Raw genomic sequence first — 20435 nt, forward strand, 5'->3', positions numbered from 1 at the left:
CTTAACCCAGATTATTTCACATTCGCATTCGCTAATAATTTCACTGGATATTATTGAATTCTTTACTGCTATAAATACTCCTCCACCATTGGCGTTTATCCTATCCTTGCGGTATATATTCCATACTGTGTCTAGGATTTCGTTACTGTTCACTTCCGGTTTTAACCAACTTTCCGTTCCTAATACTATATGCGCACTATTTCCTTCAATAAGCGATACTAATTCAGGAACCTTGCCCTGGATACTCTTGCAGTTTACCAATATTACGTTAACAGGACCAATCAATACTTTTCACTGAATCAGTACAGTAAATTAACATAAACAAATTCCTAAAACCTAAAAATAAAAAATTAACTCACTCTTGACAAAAGTGTTGTACTTATATCATTTCCCTTGTACCATAAACGGACGAAACAGTTAATACCAAATTCCCCGGTACGAATGACTAATGCACATGTCATTCTCGAACATTCTTCAACTGACTAGTTACTTACATATGTAGTATAAAAACTTTACATAAAACAATATTTCACATCACACTTTAATTCACTCTCATAACTAAGAACCGTTACAATAGTAGTTAATAAACCATTAGAAAATTTGTCAAACAGAACTGCAAATAGAAACGACAGTATTTTGACTCCAGCTCTAACAGTGTCCGTCAGCTAGTGATTTCTACCATACCTCATAGAAACTATATACACTTGGGCACCTGACGCCACCTGTCCTGCGCGTGACTCATTCTACACGTTGCTGTCAGTCTTTTTCTTGGCACATTGAAAAATATTTATCAAAAAATTACATAAGCGCCCGCATGTGGTGGCACACACGTACGCACGCACACACACACACACACACACGTACACACACACACACAGTATCAACACTGCTGTGTTTCCACATTTTTACTCTTTACCAAAGATTGAATGTCTTCAGCATATTTCTTCCCGTTGAGATGTAAAGTCTTACATCGTGCCTATTGAGATCGTAACAGCAGTGAACAACGTAAGTAAAGCGTGCCAGATTCAGCAAAGCCATACGACTTACCCGTACAAAGTTGGGAGTCTATGCTCCGCAGAACTTAACGACAGAGACACGCTAGTAGTAATATGATTTCGTTCCCTGTGTCCTTAGCAACAGTAGATACAATTGCCCTACAGTCATAGATGTGCGCGTGTATCCCATTGTAAAGAATGTCATAGATAGGATCGTTACTACAGGCCGAAGAGAACACGTACCACAAACAGTTATAAGCTGAACATGGAGACTGCGTATAACGCAACGATTATGCAAGCAGCTGATGTGATATTGTAGCACACTTTGGCCCATGCCACAACGATAACCCTGTCGATTGTAGATCCACAGTGAGAAGTCAATCTCAGCACTTTTTCCAAATATATGTAGTGCTCAATTGGAGTTATGATTAGCTGTCGTGATTTACTGTTGTAAGACTTGTGGGCTAACGTTATGAAGGTCTCTTTGGCGCTCGTCACAGGTAAATATTCAGAAAAAGTTGAAACGTTTAATGACAAAGCTGCAATGCAATGTGAGTAGCGAAATGAAGAGCAGTGTGTGCATGATGATCAGTTCATTACTGTAAGATGTTATGCTTCCAAGGAAATCACATGAAGCTATGAGCCACTTTGTGCCACTTTTAGATGTCTCAGAAGCTACACGAGACGACTAGGATTAGCTTTCCTCAGTAAGATATGGTGCCGTCTTTTTGAAGATTTCTCTGTCAAAAACGACCTGGAGACGACCATGTAACCAGAAACGAAATGCTGTGCTGCACTTGGAGTAAGAGATTCGCACAGAACTGCCTGATTGTAAGTGCTTTAATGAATGCTAATGGTAACGTACAGTCTTACTGAGTCTGGATGTCCGAAGTTCACGAACGCTAGAGTTAGGCTTCGTAAGCAGACGTTCCTGTGGATCCGATGAAAATCAAATCGTGAAGTCGCGCATTATACTATGAAGTTCCTGCTTCTTACCCAAATGCACGCTGCTGCTGATTACGCTCGGAGCCGATGAAACAATTTTTGGAGCTGTGTTGTTGGTTACTGGTTGTGATTCCTGTGGTAGCTTTCGCTACAATACACTTGCTCTTCCACTTCAGATGGGGACCACCGACTGCGTCTCACTGAACTAACGGGGACTATGATTCGTTTTGCAGAAGACTAAATGAAGCATTAGTAACGCTTTCGTGAAATGGGAGATCTATAGATAATGGCTATACGCTGTTATGTTGGCTATCTTCACGACGCGACGGCACCTGTTAGTTATAGCTTCAGAACCTTAGTGAAGTGGTGAACTAACGTATATAACGCAAAAAATACTAATTTTTAGTAACTCGCAGGCATAGGTAATTATCGCTTAAATTATTCTTATTTTGGAACAAAATATCGTAGTTTTGCACCCATGATGTATTTTGCAGTTGGTAGATGCCTGTACTTTTTAAATTTAGATGCACAAGCCATTAGTAAATGATAGATCTGTTTCATAAAGATGTTAGTTAAGGAGACCCAGTAGTGTAAAAGTTAATCATTTAGAGATTGTATGAAAATTAATCGATTAGAGACCTGAAGTATATCAGGCACCTTACAAGGTATAAAGGAGAAACATCAAGTCTTCTGTAATTATCGTCTTACGATTTCCTGAACAACATTGACGTATGTTACATAGAAAGATAGAAGCTACAATGAGATACTAAATAATGGTCTGCGTTTATGTAGTCATAACAAACGAGTAATTCTAATAATGTGTGTGAGCACATTCTGATTTTCAGTATGTAATTAATTACATGACCTTAAATAGGAAATTTACGTGCCTCTAGAGAAAATATAAAACAAACCCTTCTATTCGTTTCTTTAAAAGGTAGCAGTGTGCAAAAGAATCGTAGCGTTTAAGAGAGAGACTAGTAATTGCTTCGGCGCACAAATTTTCTCTCAGAACATCACTGCCGTAAGATCAGTGAATGTTTTATCTCCAGTCTGTCTTTGAAACGGGAAAGAAGAATCCCAGTGACGAAACCGGTAAAAATATGTCGTAGGGGACTTATGGACAGCCGACCGGGGTGGCTGACCGGTTCTAGGCGCTACAGTCTGGAACCAAGCGACCGCTACGGCCGCAGGTTCGAATCCTGCCTCGGGCATGGATGTGTGTGATGTCCTTAGGTTAGTTAGGTTTAAGTAGTTCAAAGTTCTAGGGGACTGATGACCTCACAAGTTAAGTCCCATAGTGCTCAGAGCCATTTGAACCATTTGAACTTATGGACAGGTCTTGTTCCAACATCACCAACGTATGATGTGCTCCATATCTTGTAGTAATTGATTAGCTATAATTCATTAGATATCTGAGATACAGTTAGGTCTGTTCATCTGTTAGTGCCCAGTTCACGCTTTCTAATACGCCAAAGTGCTATTTACTATGGAACAAATGAACTCCACTACAAAAATCCACATTCTGGAAACCAGATGATTTTGTACGTTTTGACACAGCCTGTTCTTCAAGTAGACAGGTAGTAGTCGAGTAAGTCTGCAGTATAACGAAGGGTTTCGGACAGTTAGCGGCATTCCATGCGCAAGCATTGAAAAACTCACCCGTAGTTTATGTAATCTGATTATATTGCGTATAGTACTCTGCATGAACATATATAATTTTGAATGCTTACATAATAACTATTTGTAAGGTGATCCTACCAATTTTCCGGAATCAGTTTAGGTAGCACAGAGCACGTGTAACGTAATCGTTGCACGCATGCATTATGCAGGTAGCTGAAATGTAATACAGGCTAGCATTGTAGGGTCTCAGCCACCTATATTGCCGGAAATTATATCTGTCTCGAGTTCTCGTTAGAGAGAAGTAATTGTTAGAAACGACAATTCCGAGAGTAGAGTCATCAATTAGCAACTGTATAGTTAACAGGTCGTGCTGAACGACATAGTACACTTGTTTTGGTAAAACATCGATTCGCGACAGTAATCAGTTCCGAAATGTCGAAACGAGGATGACTACTTCGGAGTACATGACATGAGTTGCGAAGCGACCTGAAATGGGTATTGTGATATTGCACAGTGTTCGAGGTACTGCAGTGCCATTATAAAAGTATAGGGTTTAAATTGCCGCTGCACTATCCAGGTGTGGGTGTACTTACCCCTTTCACGGTTCAAAAGACCACCGTCTATTTCCTGTCACAACAGTGTCCAGGTCAAACTCATACTCCATCTGTAAGTATTTTGTCGGTGACGGAATATATAAAGCGAGTTATTTTATCGGTTTTCTTGCCTTAGACACGTATATATTAATGAAAATTTGTGAGACTATTGTCACAGGACTATTAAGTTAACAAAATGACACATGCGTTTTCACTTTTCCTGCACGTTTCTGAGAGAATACAAAGATTGCCCTGGTTAAACATTTAGTAGTAAAGAATGTAATAACTCGAGACGTAAACGAGATATTTATTGTCGATTTGCTTCTACAAGTATCGAAACTCAAAATGTTTTCTGTGTTTACTTGCGGCAGCTGGTACCGTGTGCGCCTGTATGTAACTGCTTTGTTCACGTAAACGCGCAATAGTCACGTGGATTTCATGGCAGAAAGTTCTCCATGCGCTTTCTCTGGCGGAAAGAGCCACAACTTCCTCATGACGTTAATGAGCAAGATGGCGAACCACGTAGGTTTGCGAACATTGTGAAGGATTTGTTGGATAATGATCTCCTAGATCGCTCTGGATTGCCGCACTGGAAGCCCAGTTACTACGCCACTTGATTTTTTTCTGCTTGGGTTTATCAAGAATCCAATATACCAGACACCAGATAATGCTCTACCATATCCGAGTCATAGCATTCGTGAAGCTGTCACAAATGTTACGCCTGCTGTGCTGCTAAACTCTTGGAAAGAAGTGGAATGCAGATTAAATGTCTGTTGCGCCACTAACGGTGGGCATGTCGAGATGTAGTTAAGTGTGTGAAAGATTGTTTTGAGTTTCCATGTTTATAGAAACGTACTGTAACTAAATATCTCAGTTACTTCTCAATTGTATGTTTACCCCAGACGCCCTGTATTAAAATTTAGTATAATTACAATTATTATTATTACTTCATAGGGCCAATTAAGATAACGTTAAGGCTTATTGCTGTATTTTATTTCCAAAAGACCCTCTATTTAGTGTGCACGCATCCATTTGCGTTCCTCTTACTATGAGCACCTCGTCGCTTGTCAGAATGTGCATTTCGATTTATATTGTTTGTAATTATAGCTGCCGGCAGAGAAGTCTTTGCCTAAGACATCTTCGGGCTAGATTCCTAGTGTATGGTGGCCTTTTGTGATGCTTACGCAGCCGTGAAAGAGAAATGATTAACCTTTTTAAAGTGTATACTTTATATCAGAAAGTAAGAAGCTGAGCTAACGGCATATTTCACGTAAGGATTTGTGTGCATATGTGCCGCACCAACGCCGTTACATTGTGTTCCCTATGCAGGGCTTGCCCTGCTGGCGACTACGTGTCATTCACGACCCAGTGACGAGGAGTACTGCCCAGAGAGCTGCCCGCCGCTGATACTTCACGTCTGCAAGCAGCACGTGTTTAGCCGCAAGTACTACAAGTTCAGCCACCCGTGTCGTTTGAGGCAGTGCGAGTGCAAGAATGACACACGTAAGTACCTAATAAAGAATGTTAAAAATTATAGTTTTGTATTCAGCAGACGCGCGGGATTAGCCGAGCGGTCTAGGGCGCTGCAGTCATGGACTGCGCGGCTGGTCTCGGCGGAGGTTCGAGTCCTCCCTCGGGCATGGGTGTGTGTGTTTGTCGTTAGGATAATTTAGGTTAAGTTGTGTGTAAGTTTTGGGACTGATGACCTTAGCAGTTAACTCCCATAAGATTTCAAACACATTTGAACTTTTTTTTGTATTCAGCATACGTAAAAGGAGTTGTAGAAACAGGTAATACTGGTACGCACACATCAAGGCGTAACGCCACCTCTGATATTAAAAGCAACCCCTGAATTCTGTTCGGCTCAAATATATGACAGTCCTGAACGGAGATAAACGAACTTTTGTTCCATGTATTGTAAGGAAGCAGCTCCACTTTCCTCAAAGGAGCTGAAAAGGAGTAAGTACCTTTTCAGTTCTAGTAACAGTGACCGCCATGGCTGAATATTCCATTTCGGCGACTGAATGTTCTGGAAAAACGCACTTTTGGTGTTCGTCACACCCACCATGAACACTTATAGCCGCGTAAGAATGTTCATAAACGTTTAAAAAGCTATGTCTCGCTGGAAAAAAAATTTGGCGATACTGAACGAAATCTTTAACTGGAAATCAGCTCACAACACCCACCAGTTACCCTATGGTTCAATACGATGAGCAGGTCGTTAAAGAACATCCCTTAAACTTAACAAATGGAAGGAAACAATGCGTGGTGCTCTCCTTATTGAGAGGTGAATACGAAAAGGAACAGATGTGGAAGTTGAAGTATGGTACTTTTTTTCGTTAGAAATACATACAGACCGATTTTCCTAACTCCGTAGTGCCTACTTTTTTAGTTCCGTCTGACAGTTAGTCAATACTTCATTCTAAAGAACCTTATTCCTATAGCAGTTGCACCAATTGTTGCACATCTGATTTGTTACAAACAAATTGACGCTGGTAATTATAGTAAACGATTTCTACACTTCAATAAAGACTAAAACAGGTTTTACAAACGATTCGTCACTTAGGTATTAGTTAGCACGTAATTTTTCAGTTTATAACCTCTGTTTAAGAAACACTGTGTTGTTGTACACATTCTGTTTACTATAGTAGATAATAACTGTTTGCTTCTTTCGATCCGTTTTCGTTCCGTGTCATGCGGTCATCTTTAGTACATATCTGTTCACAATAAACTCGATAGCAGGCGTTAACTGTTTTTGTTGATGTTGTGATGTGTTTAAGCGTCTGCTGTTGGAGAGAAGCATGGGAGATTGCAACAGTTTAGTAGGTCGTCAGTATACTAAAGAAGATAGGTCGAGACTGGCGGTTTCTGAATGTCTGCAGTGTATAGGATATTAAGGAGAGAGGAAGGGACACATTTTGGGTCATCCCATTACCAGGATAAAATATGGAGATGTGACTGAGTTACGTAGAATTTGATGGAGGAACGACGTTATTAGGCACACCTTTCGACTCGGAACACATAGGCTAAGGAAAACATGAATTTTATTTTATGTACTGTATCTGACGCGAGATAAGGTAGATAAGGTGAACGACTTCGCCGTCTACGGAGTAGTTATCACGAAAGCAACGTGTTGGGAATAAATAGGTATGGCGCTAGGTGTAGTTGGTTTCACTAGGTGATGTTGGTTTTCAGAATTAAATGTCAGGCCAAGACAAGGCCTGAGAATGTGTTTTGTAAGGTTTCAGGAAAAGTTGAACCTCTTTTCCACTTCCTCTGTTGATAAATTGTGTTACGATTGTTACTGTCAGGGATAGAAGTGGTTTCGTGGTAGATGATTGGAAGATTTTTTTTTCAGCCTCCGATCGGTCAAGAAATTAAAACTGGAGAAAATCCAGTGAAGCTTTCCACAGATGTGTTGTGCAGTGTCTCTACTATGCCTGCCTATCGCTTCACCCCACACTTTTCACAGTGAACACACAAAATTGACGAGATAGGTAGTGCCTCCCGCCAAGCGGCAAGTTCCTGCTGAGGTGTTACGCCTGATTTGATGCATCCCACATGACGTAACTGTCATAGATTTCCCCCTTGATGAAAATTTTCGCCTGCAAACTCCGTGGGAATCGAAAAAACTCCTGTAGCGTTTTCGATGGGAAGTGTTTGATAACCCATCATACAGCTCCGACGTTGCTCCCATTGATTTTCCTCTCTTCGCTCACATAAACCGCGGCCTATGATAACAGCGGTTTGGCACAGACACCAAGCTGCAAACCAGCGTTGGAAATTGTGGAAATCACGGTGGTTGCCTTCTGTTACGAGAGTATTGGAAAGTTGGTACCACTACGAAAAATTCGAAGTAGGAGCTGCAACTATGTAGAGAACTAGCTGGAAGGTAAACCCATAGGTTGTAAATAAAACATTTTTGACATTCACTGTGGTTTCAATAAGGAGACCGATGAGAGAGAAAAAAAAATAAAAAAGACATAGCTCCCGTACTACGACATTGGGTTGTGACCTGGTGTAATGTCTGACTTCCTAGCGAATACTTACGTTATGTCTTCTGCTATTATAGGTCCATTTAGACCTATTTCTGCAGTGCTGTGTAAGTACTGAGAGTTCCATGCGAGAAATGGAATATCTATCTTTCTGCATTGACATACGCTATTTGACTGTACACGTACTAGGGAATATGAGGTGTGTCCACCCTTCACCTTTTAATGCCTGAATGCTAGCGCAACTAGTTGTGTCCCCTCCTTCCTCAAGAGCCGAACTAGATAAGGTAGCGATGTTGGACTCTGAGGTCTGAAACAAAGATGACGTGTTATCTCTTCCCAAATGTGTTCCATTCGCCTCAGGTGGGATCTCTGGGCATACCACCTCATTTCAAAAATGGTATCGTCCACAAACAATTGCGTTACAGATACTGCTTTGTGATACGGTGCATTGCCATTCTGAAACAGTCATCGTCTTCGAACTGTTGGTCTACTGTTCGCAGTACACAACATTGTAAAAAATGCTTAAGTTCAATAAGGGGACCTCACTATAAACATTATATTGTCATACTCATACTAGCGTCGTCTCCGAAATTTTAGTCTACTCTGTACAGTAATGTAAAAAGTTTTGATATCATTGTGCATTTTACGTTTCCTGACGTGCAGTAGAGGGATCACACTGTAAACTCCTCTATCATAACACCGCCCCTTCCATATTTCGTTTTGGCGTTACACTTCATGGCAGGTAACGTTCTCCAGACATTCCCAAATCCAAATCCATCGGATTGGTACAGGGTATAGCGTGATTCATCACTCCAGGTCATTCGTTTTCAGTCGTTCACTGCTCAGTGACGGCCCTCTTTAAATCACTCACAACGTTGCTTAGCACTAGCCACAGAAAGTGTGGCTTATGAGGAGCTCAGAATTGTTAAATATTTCGTAGCCACTTGTTGACAAATTGAGTTTTGAATTCCTTAACGGGTTCTTCGGCTGACGTTTGTTTGATGATTTCTCCGACGTTTCGCCAGCACGAGTAGCTGTCATTGTAAAAGCTTCATTCTCCATTGCTGCTGGTGTTGCTCGAGCTTCGTACCCTACTTTGTTTTCACCATGCGCACAAACATTGTGCTCGCTGGAGTGTTGGTAGCCCTTTGGATTCATTTCACAATGTCTGCTACCTCACGCAATGCTTGATGGGCTTTTTCCGTTAGTACATTATCTCCGCCTGGACTTGGTTTGGCTGCGGTTGTTCTTTCGCGTTTCCAGTTCACAACGAAATTACTAACAGTCGATATGGGCAGCTTTAGAAGGATTGAATGACCCCTGGAGTTATTACTCCGGCTACGTCCCGTGACTAGTCAATGTACAATACTCCACACCTTCATTTAAACTGGCTGGTCCGTCTCTGGTGACATCTAGCGGTCAATTTCGATTTATGCAATGCTTTCAGATTACTTTTGATCAGAGAGAGTACGTCGAGATCAACGGAGTTATTAAATTCGAGGTCACGTGAGACAGCGCATTTGCTTTTCAGATATAATGCAAAGTGAAGTTGAGGTGTACTGGAGTGGAGGGTAGGATATGGATTTGGAGGGGTGGGTTTACTTTGTGAAAGGGGATGCACTGATTTCTACTACTTATTTGAGTTTATCAGTGATTCGTTCTTTTTAGTGCGCGTATATTCCACTCCCGACATACTTTTGCTTCTAAGTAATTATGAGTTCGTTGTTAGGGCAGTCCGTGGAGTGGGAGGGTGGAATGCTCTCTGCACAGAAGGAGAAAGAGGGAGAGAGAGAAAGTGAGAGGGCTAGAGCATGTGTAACACGGTTACAGTAGATGGGTCAAGTAGGGATAGGTTTGGTCATTGTATGTGTAATTTGTAGAAAGTTTTGCTCTGGCTGTCGGCATAATGATGGTCGTTATAGTTCTGGCTTTCGAAATTACTGTTGATTAGGGCTCTGTGGGATACCATTCCGCATAGAACTGATGTGCGGTAAGTCTTGCTGAGCAGTTGGATGGATAATGGTCGTCGTTGGGTCTGTGGTAGCAGATCTGGAGAAGGACGGGTAGGTGATATTCACATTTAGACGTTGAATTTATGCTGTAGTTCGCCTGTGTTGTGAGGAGCCAATGATGGAGTCACGGATAGTAATCGTGTCAGGATGGATGTGGTTAGGTATCCATTTATGGAGTCAACTATCGTTTACCTTAATAAGTTACATATGTAGTTTGTTAATAGATACTGTAATACACTTTGGATACGTTCAGCAGGTGTAAGGCAGTAATTAATAAAAAGGACCACTTTGAGAAATTTAGGTGATCAATTCAAAATCAGAGTGAGTGTATCAAATTGTATCAGCCACGACTAATTAAAATTTTAATGACAGAGCGTACAAATAAGACCAGCAGTGTCTATTCTTATGGAGTTCCGGCAACAACATACAACGTCGACGACCAGAAAGGCACCATCGAAAACGTGCTGAATGGGGAACCCATGCTTATTAAATCGGACAAACACCAGGTGCAACATTCTATACAAAATGCGACGTCAGTTCCTACATAATGAGGTTCCTACCTAAGTGGCACAACGGAGATTTTAAGCTCAACGTACTGGGGGCATTCAGCAAAAGCTATATGCCATAAAACAGCAAACGCGGTGAGGAATTTTCAGCAATTCTTCGTAAAGTGACATGCGTTTTTAGCCTGCATCTTTGCTTGAAAAGTTTCCCCCCGAACCGATGAGAGATGTAATTAATCGACGAAGCTCATCCTTTTATTGAGGAAGAATGGCGCAGAAAATCGATTATATTCTTTTCAATGCATTTATCTCGGCTGCCACCTTAACAGCGGGAAGCACAGGAAACCTAAAAACTTGGATGACCAGGCAAAATCTTGAAATACAGTCCCCTCGAGTGTTGGTCCAGTGTATCAACATCTGCATCATCTTGCACGCTTGTACATCATTTTAAATGGGTTCGTCACGGAGTTGCAACAGCTAATGTTGACCTTTCGTGGATTCTCAAAAAATAAAAAATAAAAAATTATACAGAGGCAGAATACAAAGTAACATATCCATGATTTGTCTGATTACATGCCGCAACAATTACAGAATCTTATTGCAGCCTTTGCTCTGAATGTAAGAGATTATGTGCAGGGCATTTCAAGATATTTGCATCAAACATGTAGACAAAATGTTAGCTTACCGTTGATGCAAATACTTTTAAATAATCTTACATTTGGGTAACGTTAATCCTTCGTGTGTTTCCATGTACACAATCTGTTTATGCCACAGAAGGTTGATGATGTTGTAGAAACTCTAGTGTAATTATTTCTTAGAGCCAACTCTATGGAAGTTGGCTACATATTGTACTTACTGGCATTATTACTCAGCATCAATCATTGAAAATTCTTATTCTTCATGTTTTAGCTTTCTATTCGGCGGACCTTCATCACTGCAATGGCCTTCCGGTAGACTACTGTCCACCACGCTACGACTGGGACACCGTGAGCTCCGAGAGCTCCGAGTGACACGAGAGGAGAACAATAACTCAGCAGCTGACTGTCCTCTGTCTTTTCGTTTCACTGACAGTGTCTCGACTAACTAAGAGGACTTGTGTATCTAGTTTCTAAGAAAAGTTAGTAAAATGTTAAGAACACTTGACTAAAATCTCAATGTTCTCAGTCATTATTCTTCATAGAACAAATATTTACAATTGTGGAGCATACTTCACTCTCCGAGATACTGCATTCAGAAATAGCACACATGTTGAGTGACCGTGCCATCCGACGAAGAGTGAGTTCAACTCTAAGGCTTGAGGTGACAGCAGATGTCTTATGTATATGATTTTTCTGTCACAACAAATGCAATAATAGCTAATGTGTGAATGGACTGATAATTTTATATTTTCACGAGAATTTCATTTAGTCTTATAAAACTAATTCAACAGAAACTCTTAAAGTGAAGTCAGTGAAATAAAGTTTGATGTAAATGGCAATTACTGCAAAGGGAAATATAGTGTCAATTATCTATTTACTTGTCAGAACTAAAATGTTTAGCTCATAAAAGGTAGTGACCAATCTGAGAGAGGAATACCTTAATTTGGAGCCCAGCCATACGTCGCAACATTATCTTCCACATTGAGATAAGCATTTAATAATACTTGGTGCCGGCCCCTGTGGCCGAGCGGTTCTAGGCGCTTTAGTCCGAAAACCGCGCTGCTGCTGCCTCGGGCAAGGATGTGTGTGATGTTAGGTTTGAGTAGTTCTAAGTCTAGGGGCTGATGACCTCAGATGTTAAGTCACATAGTTCTTAGAGCCATTTAAACCATTTGAATGCTTGACAAACAGACGATAATTACCTCTTAAAATTTAGAAGTCACTTTGACGCTGTCTAGTTACGAGATGAATATATTCATATATGTGCTCGGTGTCATAATGCATCAGGAGATTCATTGCTACGAGGTGTTAAATATTCATCATGTGTCTTTTTTCTATATTCTTGCTTCATCGTTGTCAGATAATCTTAATTTTACTTCACTTAACAGATACAGCTTTATACATCTTCAGAAGGAAAATGAATTAGGATACGTAGAGCAGGGACCACGACTGGCATTACTCGATTCCTTTCGTCGTCCATAACAATCTGTAAATAGCTGCTGAGTGACACAAAACTTATAGATCGCGTTCAAAAGCGAGTAAATAAAAATTTTCTGTCCAACACTTATCTGGATATTCATCAATAAGCCTTTAATCTTACTCGTGCAAGGCAAAAATGTCTTTCCAGACTCCAAAGTCTGGTAACAACTTATAACATTAATTTAATTTCCGTCTTCTAAATACAATTCAATATACTCAAATCCAGAGCATTTGTATATTAGAAGCCTTACACATTAAAATGAACAAGACAATTTCGTGAAGATTTCAAACCATTAAAACCAATTACAAATGCAACATGAATAAAAATTACGACCGAATTCGCACAGAGGAATCAGGGACAATATGTGCCCTTGTCTTTTCTAGGGACGATTGAGGGCCATAGGTGTTCTTCGGGATGTGACCAAATATTCCATTTCAAAGGCGTCACACGTTCTCCTCGTGAACAGCCGTTACATAAAAAGAGAGAAAATACGTTATCCGTAGGCATATAACAAACACATGTTTTAACATGTAAAACAAGTTGGAAAAATATTTGTTCATTCATTGGATCGGTGGTTACAGGTGGAGTTTGTCACCGACACTTCGTGACACTACAATTACTGAACTTAGTTTCCTCTGCAGTTTTTTAAGACAATGATACCAACCTAAACGCCTTGTTGGTGTATAAGAGCAGGTTGGCTCTTCTTTTGAATTGTTGGTATACAGGCACTCAAAATAGCACATAGAATAGCTGAAATATAATTACGAACAGGAAAAGCCTTAGGATCATGACCAGCGAAGAGAAACACGCTTGAGGTAAGTGATAAAGTGACGGCAGATATCTGACATATGATGAACTAGTAAAGTCTTCACTCTTAGCCTCAGGTGCGCAGGTTATTAAAGGATTCTGAGAATGAGTAGGCGTACATAAATACAACAATTATTCACTGTGTGAATCAAGAAGACTCTTTTGACTGTATGTAATGTGTGTTGGCTACTTGAACATCAAGCAGATGAAGTCTTTCAGGGTATGGAATAATAGGTACTTGTTTCGCCGTCCAGGGACTTGTTTTCTTTGAAAATAAGGTTCTTTTTTCTGCGTACACATGGGAATCAGAAAAGCAAGCCCCCTCAGCTGAGGTAATCAAGCGATGCTGAATTTGTGTGAACTAGGGTTTAAGGCACCATTTACGATGAATTCGTTATAGACAGAGCAGAAGCTTCGGTTAAGTAAGAATGACAAAGTGAATCTACGTACTTTTTTTTCAAATTACCAATCTTGCTAATTACCTTAAGGGAGTGTGGGAAAAACAGGGAACCGAAACCGCCACTGACGGAGGGAGAATTGTACTTTTCTCCAGTGGAAGTCCATTGTTTTGACTACCGTGCGACCTCGCTCGTTCACTGTACTTCCTTAAAATTTTGCTGTAAGTGTGGTTCTAGCATGTTATTCTGGTTCCAGATTTCATTCAAGATGCAGTGTCGTGAATCCATCAAGCTTTACTGCTATCGTCTTGCAGAAATGTAAATTTTATCTGCCTGAGCCGTCTGCCACGATTTGTCACCAGAGACTGCACTTCATCCTTTGTGATATCCTCGGAAGCCATGCGTCTAGCTCGGTGATATATAATTGAGGCCTTTGATAAAACTCCACGCGAGTGTATGAAACGGAAATCGCTTTCTTGTTCTTTGGATTCCCACAGTACAGTAATTGCAGTATAATCCCTCTTTCATATGCTCGTAAATGGTTTGATTCGAACTCTTTCCTCTGTAGCGAAATACTGGACTTGCTTGATTATATTCACCCGAGGCAAGTAGTTGACGACAGTGTAGCATAAGATCGAAATTCGTGACACACAGTGTTCCATGTGAGCTACTTTTTGAACTCTTTAATATTTTTAATACTGAGAGACGTTGCTTATGGACGCTTGCGTAACAGCAGTTATTGAGATAATAGTGTCTTACATCCAGAAAACAAAACCTTCTAATTATTTCTGCTCGTATACAACATCTTTCTGTTTTCGGTTGCTCATTTCAGGATCTGTACAGTTTACAGGAAAGAAAATCGTCGTCTGGAAATTAACATATGCGACTGAGTTTATTATTTACCTATTTGAAACTTCTTGTAGTTCTCGGCTAGGAAGAAATCGTCGTTGCTCTGGTCTTCACCTCGAAGACTGATTTGACGCAGCTCTCCACGCCACTCCATCTCGTGTAAGCCTCTTCATCTCCTAATAACTAACTGCAACATGCTTGTTGCATTAATCGCTTGGTATATTTCTACGATATTTACTCCCCCCCCCCCCATCTTCCCCCACATCAGTCCCATACCAAACTGGTGATCCCATAATATCTCAGAATGTGTTCTATCAACCGATCCTTTCTTTTCGTCAAATTGTGCCACAAATTTCTAGTGTCACCAATCCTATTCTGTAACTCCTGTTTAGCAACACGATCTACCTATCTAATCTTCAGGATTATTCTGTATCATCACTTTTCAAAAGCCTCCATTCTTGTCTAAACTGTTTATGGTAGTTGTATCACTTCCAAACACTAGTGGCTTCACTCCATACGAATACCTTCGAGAAAACTGACTTACACTTAAACCTATATTCAATGTTAACGCAAACATTACCAGTCTACCTTTTATATCCTCCCTATTTCGGCCATCATCAATTATTTTGCTGCCTAAATAGCAACATTCGTCTACTACTTTAAGTGTCTCGTTTCCTAATCTAATTCCTTCAGCATCCCCTGATTTAATTCGACTAAATTCCGTTATCGTCGTTTTGATTTTGTTGACGTTCCCTTCATGACGCTGTCCATTCCGCTCAACTTCTCTTCTACGTCTGCTAACTGTGACCGAATTTGCAATGTCATTGACAAAACTCAAATTTTTATTTCTTCTCCCTAAACTTTCCTACTCCAATACATTCTTTGGTTTCCTTTACTGCTTCCTCAACGCGTAGGTTGAGTAACATCTGAGATAGGTCACAATCCTATATAACTCTCTTCTCAACCACAGATTCCCTTTCATGTCCGGAATCACGAGGTCGCCTTTCTAAAGTTGTTCCAGTCATCTGAAAAGAATTTGTGTTAGTATTTTACCACCATGGTAATATTCACACCTGTCAGCACCAGCTTTCTTTGGAATTTGAATTATTTTTTCTTAAAGCTTGAGGTTATTTCGCCTGTCTCAATAATGAAATGAAATGTCGTGTGGCGAGGGCCTCCCGGCACGTAGAACCGATCGCCTGGTGCAACTCTTCTGAGGTAACGCCAGTTCGGTGACTTGCGCGTTGATGAGGATGAAACGATGATGATGAAGACGACACAAACACCCAGTCCCTGAGCGGAGAAAATCTCCAACCCAGCCAGGAATCGAACCCGGGCTCCCGGAAATCACAACACGGCGCGCTGTCCACTCAGCTACGTTGGCGGACGTCTCAGTAGTGATAACGTCTCGAAACAGAGCGGCTGTTTAGCATTTTCAGACATATGTTAGACAAAATCTTCGTTTGGCGCTATATATCTCTGTAAGTTTCTTGCCGGTCGGTGTGGCCGAGCCGTTCTAGGCGCTTCAGTCTGGAACCGCGCGACCGCTACGGTCGCAAGTTCGAAACCCACTTCGGGCATGGATGTGTGTGATGTCCTTTGGTTAGTTAAGCTGAAGTAGTTCTAAGTTCTAGCGGACTGATAACTTCAGATGTTAAGTTCCATAGTGCTCAGAGCCATTTGAACCATTTTGTAAGTTTCTTAATAAACTCCCGGGCGTAGAAACGAGCTGTTGTAAATCTTTGAGAAACACAGCGAAACTGTTTCAAAAGCCATCTTAAGTGAAACAGAATAGCGGAAATGTTCACTAATTTTATATCGGTAATAATGGTTGTCCAGTGTATTACCTTAATACTGTGTTAAATTCCAGTAGACAGACACAGATTAGGCAAAACATTATGACCACTGCCCACCACGAAACTGAATTCTACCTGAGGGCGCGCCGGCGCTTAACACCATAAGAAATGTGTATCAGATGTCCCTTCTGAGAGTCATAATGCATTTTTTATCTGGTGTTTCTGGAGATATTCGTAGTTTCGTTTCCGCAGTGTGTAGCTTGAGTCAGCGCAAACTATGCTTCCCACGTGTTTCATGCGATGCCCAGCTTCAGAGGAAAGCGTCGGTTTTTTCCGCGATACAGATCAAACTATTTTTAAAGGGGCATATTACGTGTCCATTCGATAGAATGTTCGCATAGTAATATAGTGCGACATTCATTTTATCTATATGTGCCAACAGAACAGTAACACAGAAGAAATAACCAGGACTCCAGCAACGACTCGCGCCCTACCTCGGACGATACTGACTGCTACCATCATGCAACAGCACTGTTCTGTCGCTGCTGAAGAACTCGTAATTCATCGAGCTTTACTGTTCATATTAATACGTACTGATATAACGAAAATCGCTCTAGACTGATTTGAAACCGCTCTATGAAATAGGCGCGTAGAATTCCGCTTTAAAGATCAGTGTTTTTTTGTAACGGGGAACATACCGAGGCTTTCAGTCGACGCTGAAAGACGCGAAGAGCCGTATTTGTTTGGCTTGGCTCCAGCTACACATTGCAAAAACGTAACAGCCAATATCTGCCGAAGCACCACAGAAAACCGGGCTGACGACACTTAGGGGAGACACCCCGTATAAGCGGAGCAGAGGCGAATGGGGAATCATTCTAACGACTGTATTGGCACCATATGGGAAATTAAGGTCATAAGCAGCTTTGAGAAAAGGCATACTCTTACGACCAGCCGCCCTAGGGGGAGCCTTTCGGAAAAGGGGAAGCAGGTCGGCAGTTCGCACGCTAGTGTCGAGAACATTTACTGAACGTGATTGACAGACGGCGAAATGGGCACAAGATCATCAGGACTGTACCTTAGATGAACAGAAAACTGCCGCCTTGTCGCATAATTGACTTTTATTGTTACACAAAAGCGATACTCATTTCAGGATACGCAAATCCCTTCATGATTCGTCGTACCCTACGGTGACGGCATTTTCTAGCAGGATAACTGCCCATGTAACGAGGCCAGAATCGTGCTACACCAGTTTGAGTAGGATAATTGTGAACTCAGGTAGATGTCTTGCCTACAGAATTCGCCTGATGTGAACTCGATCTAACGTGTGTGGAACGCTATAGGGCACCTGTTCGCACTCGCAAACCGCCGGTCCGCAATTTACGGATATTGCATGATCTGCGCGTACATCTCTGCCGTATTTGGTGCCATATACCTCTGGAAATCTGCCAAGGATTTGCCAAATCCAGGACATGCAGAATTGCTGCTGCATTGCATTCCAAAACGCTACTCAGCAAACGGTCACAATATTTTGGTCCCTCAGTCTCTGTCTGAAGCAAACAATGATTGAAAATAACTGCAATTTCAGTGTAGTTGCGCAGCGTACGAAAGTTATACACAAATACATTCTCTGTGTAGGCCTTCTTGATAACCCTCAACGATTCTTGAGTTAGCAGTATATGAAGAGCAGCCAGTTCAGCACTATCGCTACTTAAATGTTAGTGCTGCCTGTCCTCCGTTGGTACTGCTCAGCTCCGAGCCAAAGTCATGAGGCATCTACTGGTGATGGTTTCAGGTAAATTCTTTCACTACAGTGGAGGTAAATGTGTATACCGATAGTTGGTTTAACATATTACATTGTGAGACAAAGATTACCGTCTACAGGGTTTTATGCCAAGGTTTGGAGCTGTTTGATGGGATAAATTGTATCTTGAAAATGAGTGAAAGGTTTTGGAGATTGCCTTCTGTTTCTATTGATTAAGATAATACCTCCCCTGTTTGAGTGGCGAGCTATCCTTCGGCGAAGACTTGGCAACATGAGGATGGATGGGGATTCTAAAGTGTAGCTAGTTACTTAAAGTTTCAATGCGAGGCATATGATGGCTTGGTAGGTACAATTCAACAGGAATAAAAATTTGTTTCTCTCTATTTTTAGATTAAAAGGGAATTAAACTCTGGGTATAGCCTCACAGTGCTGAAATGAATTTTTATAATATATCCACCATCAAATATAAATAAAATTAGATTATTGAAATGCTGGCAGTTATCGAAGGGGAGACTTTTATTTTCCTACTATAGACTGTAAAAGCTGTGCTTTCAATTACGCGTCACTAGGTACATTCCATCAATCTCATCTTGCTTTTGCATGACCAGTCTACATCACCAAGGAACTAGCGCAATGAAAGATTCTTAAGTTATCAAAACCCACCTAAGCTGGTGTTTCAGATTTTCGGCTGAATCGAATTGTAGAAATATTTAAAGATAGTGGCTGAGATTTCATGTTATTATTCGTAACGAAACGATTCTCAATTCTGAAGAGAGGATTTCAGAAGTAATAAGGCCAGCAATTCGTTTTCCAATACACACCACACGTGTTATATAATATTGCTATCTGACGAATGTCAAAGCATCTCATATCTGTCTTCGATATTTATAGCATTTTGTATGGACGAACGATCGTAAGAGAAATGCACTCCACTGCTGGAAAAAATGCCCACTTCGCTGAATTAACATTCTGACCTGAAATGATTTCATGGAATTTAACATGAATTTTGAATTTGAACACTACTGTGGTACCCATTTATAACAGAAAGATCTACGCCAAAAAACCATCATTACATATGGATGTTTCACTGCTAGTACTGTAAACCTCATCCACTGACGTACACATAATTTCACCCATCGACGGGAAAGGATGCAAGCTATGACTCGTTGCACCAAACGTTTTTATCTAATGGTCGCTATTCCAGGTATTGTACTTCTTGCACTACACAATCCTTTCTGCCATTCAGCTGGTGTAGGTGCCACTGAATGAGAATTCTGGCGTAAACTTCTTTCGTAAGGATTAGAGTGTACTTTCCCTGTAACCTGTGGCTGTAGCATTCGGAACTAAGGGCTGCATTGAATCTACTAAAGTTTGTGATATATAGGCAGCACTATCTCCGGAATAATGGACATATGAGTTCGAAAATACGATGTATCTGTTGCTACTTGAAATGTGAACTCTGATCTTTCTCGGTTTCGAAGCTACTGCTGACGTCTTTCGTGTTTGCAAATTAAGTTCGAGGTTTTAAACTCCGCATTGTTCAAAACAAATTATGTAAATTGTTTATGTATCCGTACATGTTTCGACACCTATGTTTCACCTTCTGTTGGTCTCTATTTACTTCCGTGAAAACACCATGCAACGTTCATGGTTATTTTTTTGTTCTCGATTGCTCATCTGGAATTACAACTCTTGTGAAAATGGATTTTTGCAGGGTCAGCTTTCTTTGTGTCTTTTAATAGTTTTACCAGCATGTCATGTACTAAGTAGTCATAAAGGATACTGCTTATTTTTGAAATAATTTTTTCGTACTTACTCAGCCATTACGTACAAAAACTAATTAAAAAAATAAGCATATTTTTCCATGACTACTTTGTAAAGAACATGCTGCCAAAACGATAACAATGCACAAATAAAGCCGACCCGTAAGCATCCATTTTCACTAGAAATATAATTCCAGCTGAGCAATCCAAACAAGTTAAACAAAACGCACATGTTATAGATTTTAGGCCCAAAGTTATTACTATTGTGACTGATACGTA

General features: G+C 40.8%; 1 protein-coding gene across 1 annotated transcript; it reads left to right on the plus strand.

Annotated features, from left to right (window-relative positions):
• Window positions 1–1370: 1370 nt before the first annotated feature.
• On the plus strand, window positions 1371–12143 carry LOC126234483 (uncharacterized). Its single transcript, XM_049943178.1, has 3 exons — window positions 1371–1495; window positions 5483–5656; window positions 11573–12143. The coding sequence occupies exons 1-3, from the start codon at window positions 1468–1470 to the stop codon at window positions 11671–11673; spliced, it is 303 nt and encodes a 100-aa protein (XP_049799135.1). The 5' UTR covers window positions 1371–1467; the 3' UTR covers window positions 11674–12143.
• The last annotated feature ends 8292 nt before the right edge of the window (window positions 12144–20435 follow it).

Source organism: Schistocerca nitens, chromosome 2, assembly GCF_023898315.1.
Source record: "Schistocerca nitens isolate TAMUIC-IGC-003100 chromosome 2, iqSchNite1.1, whole genome shotgun sequence".
Lineage (NCBI taxonomy): Eukaryota > Metazoa > Arthropoda > Insecta > Orthoptera > Acrididae > Schistocerca > Schistocerca nitens.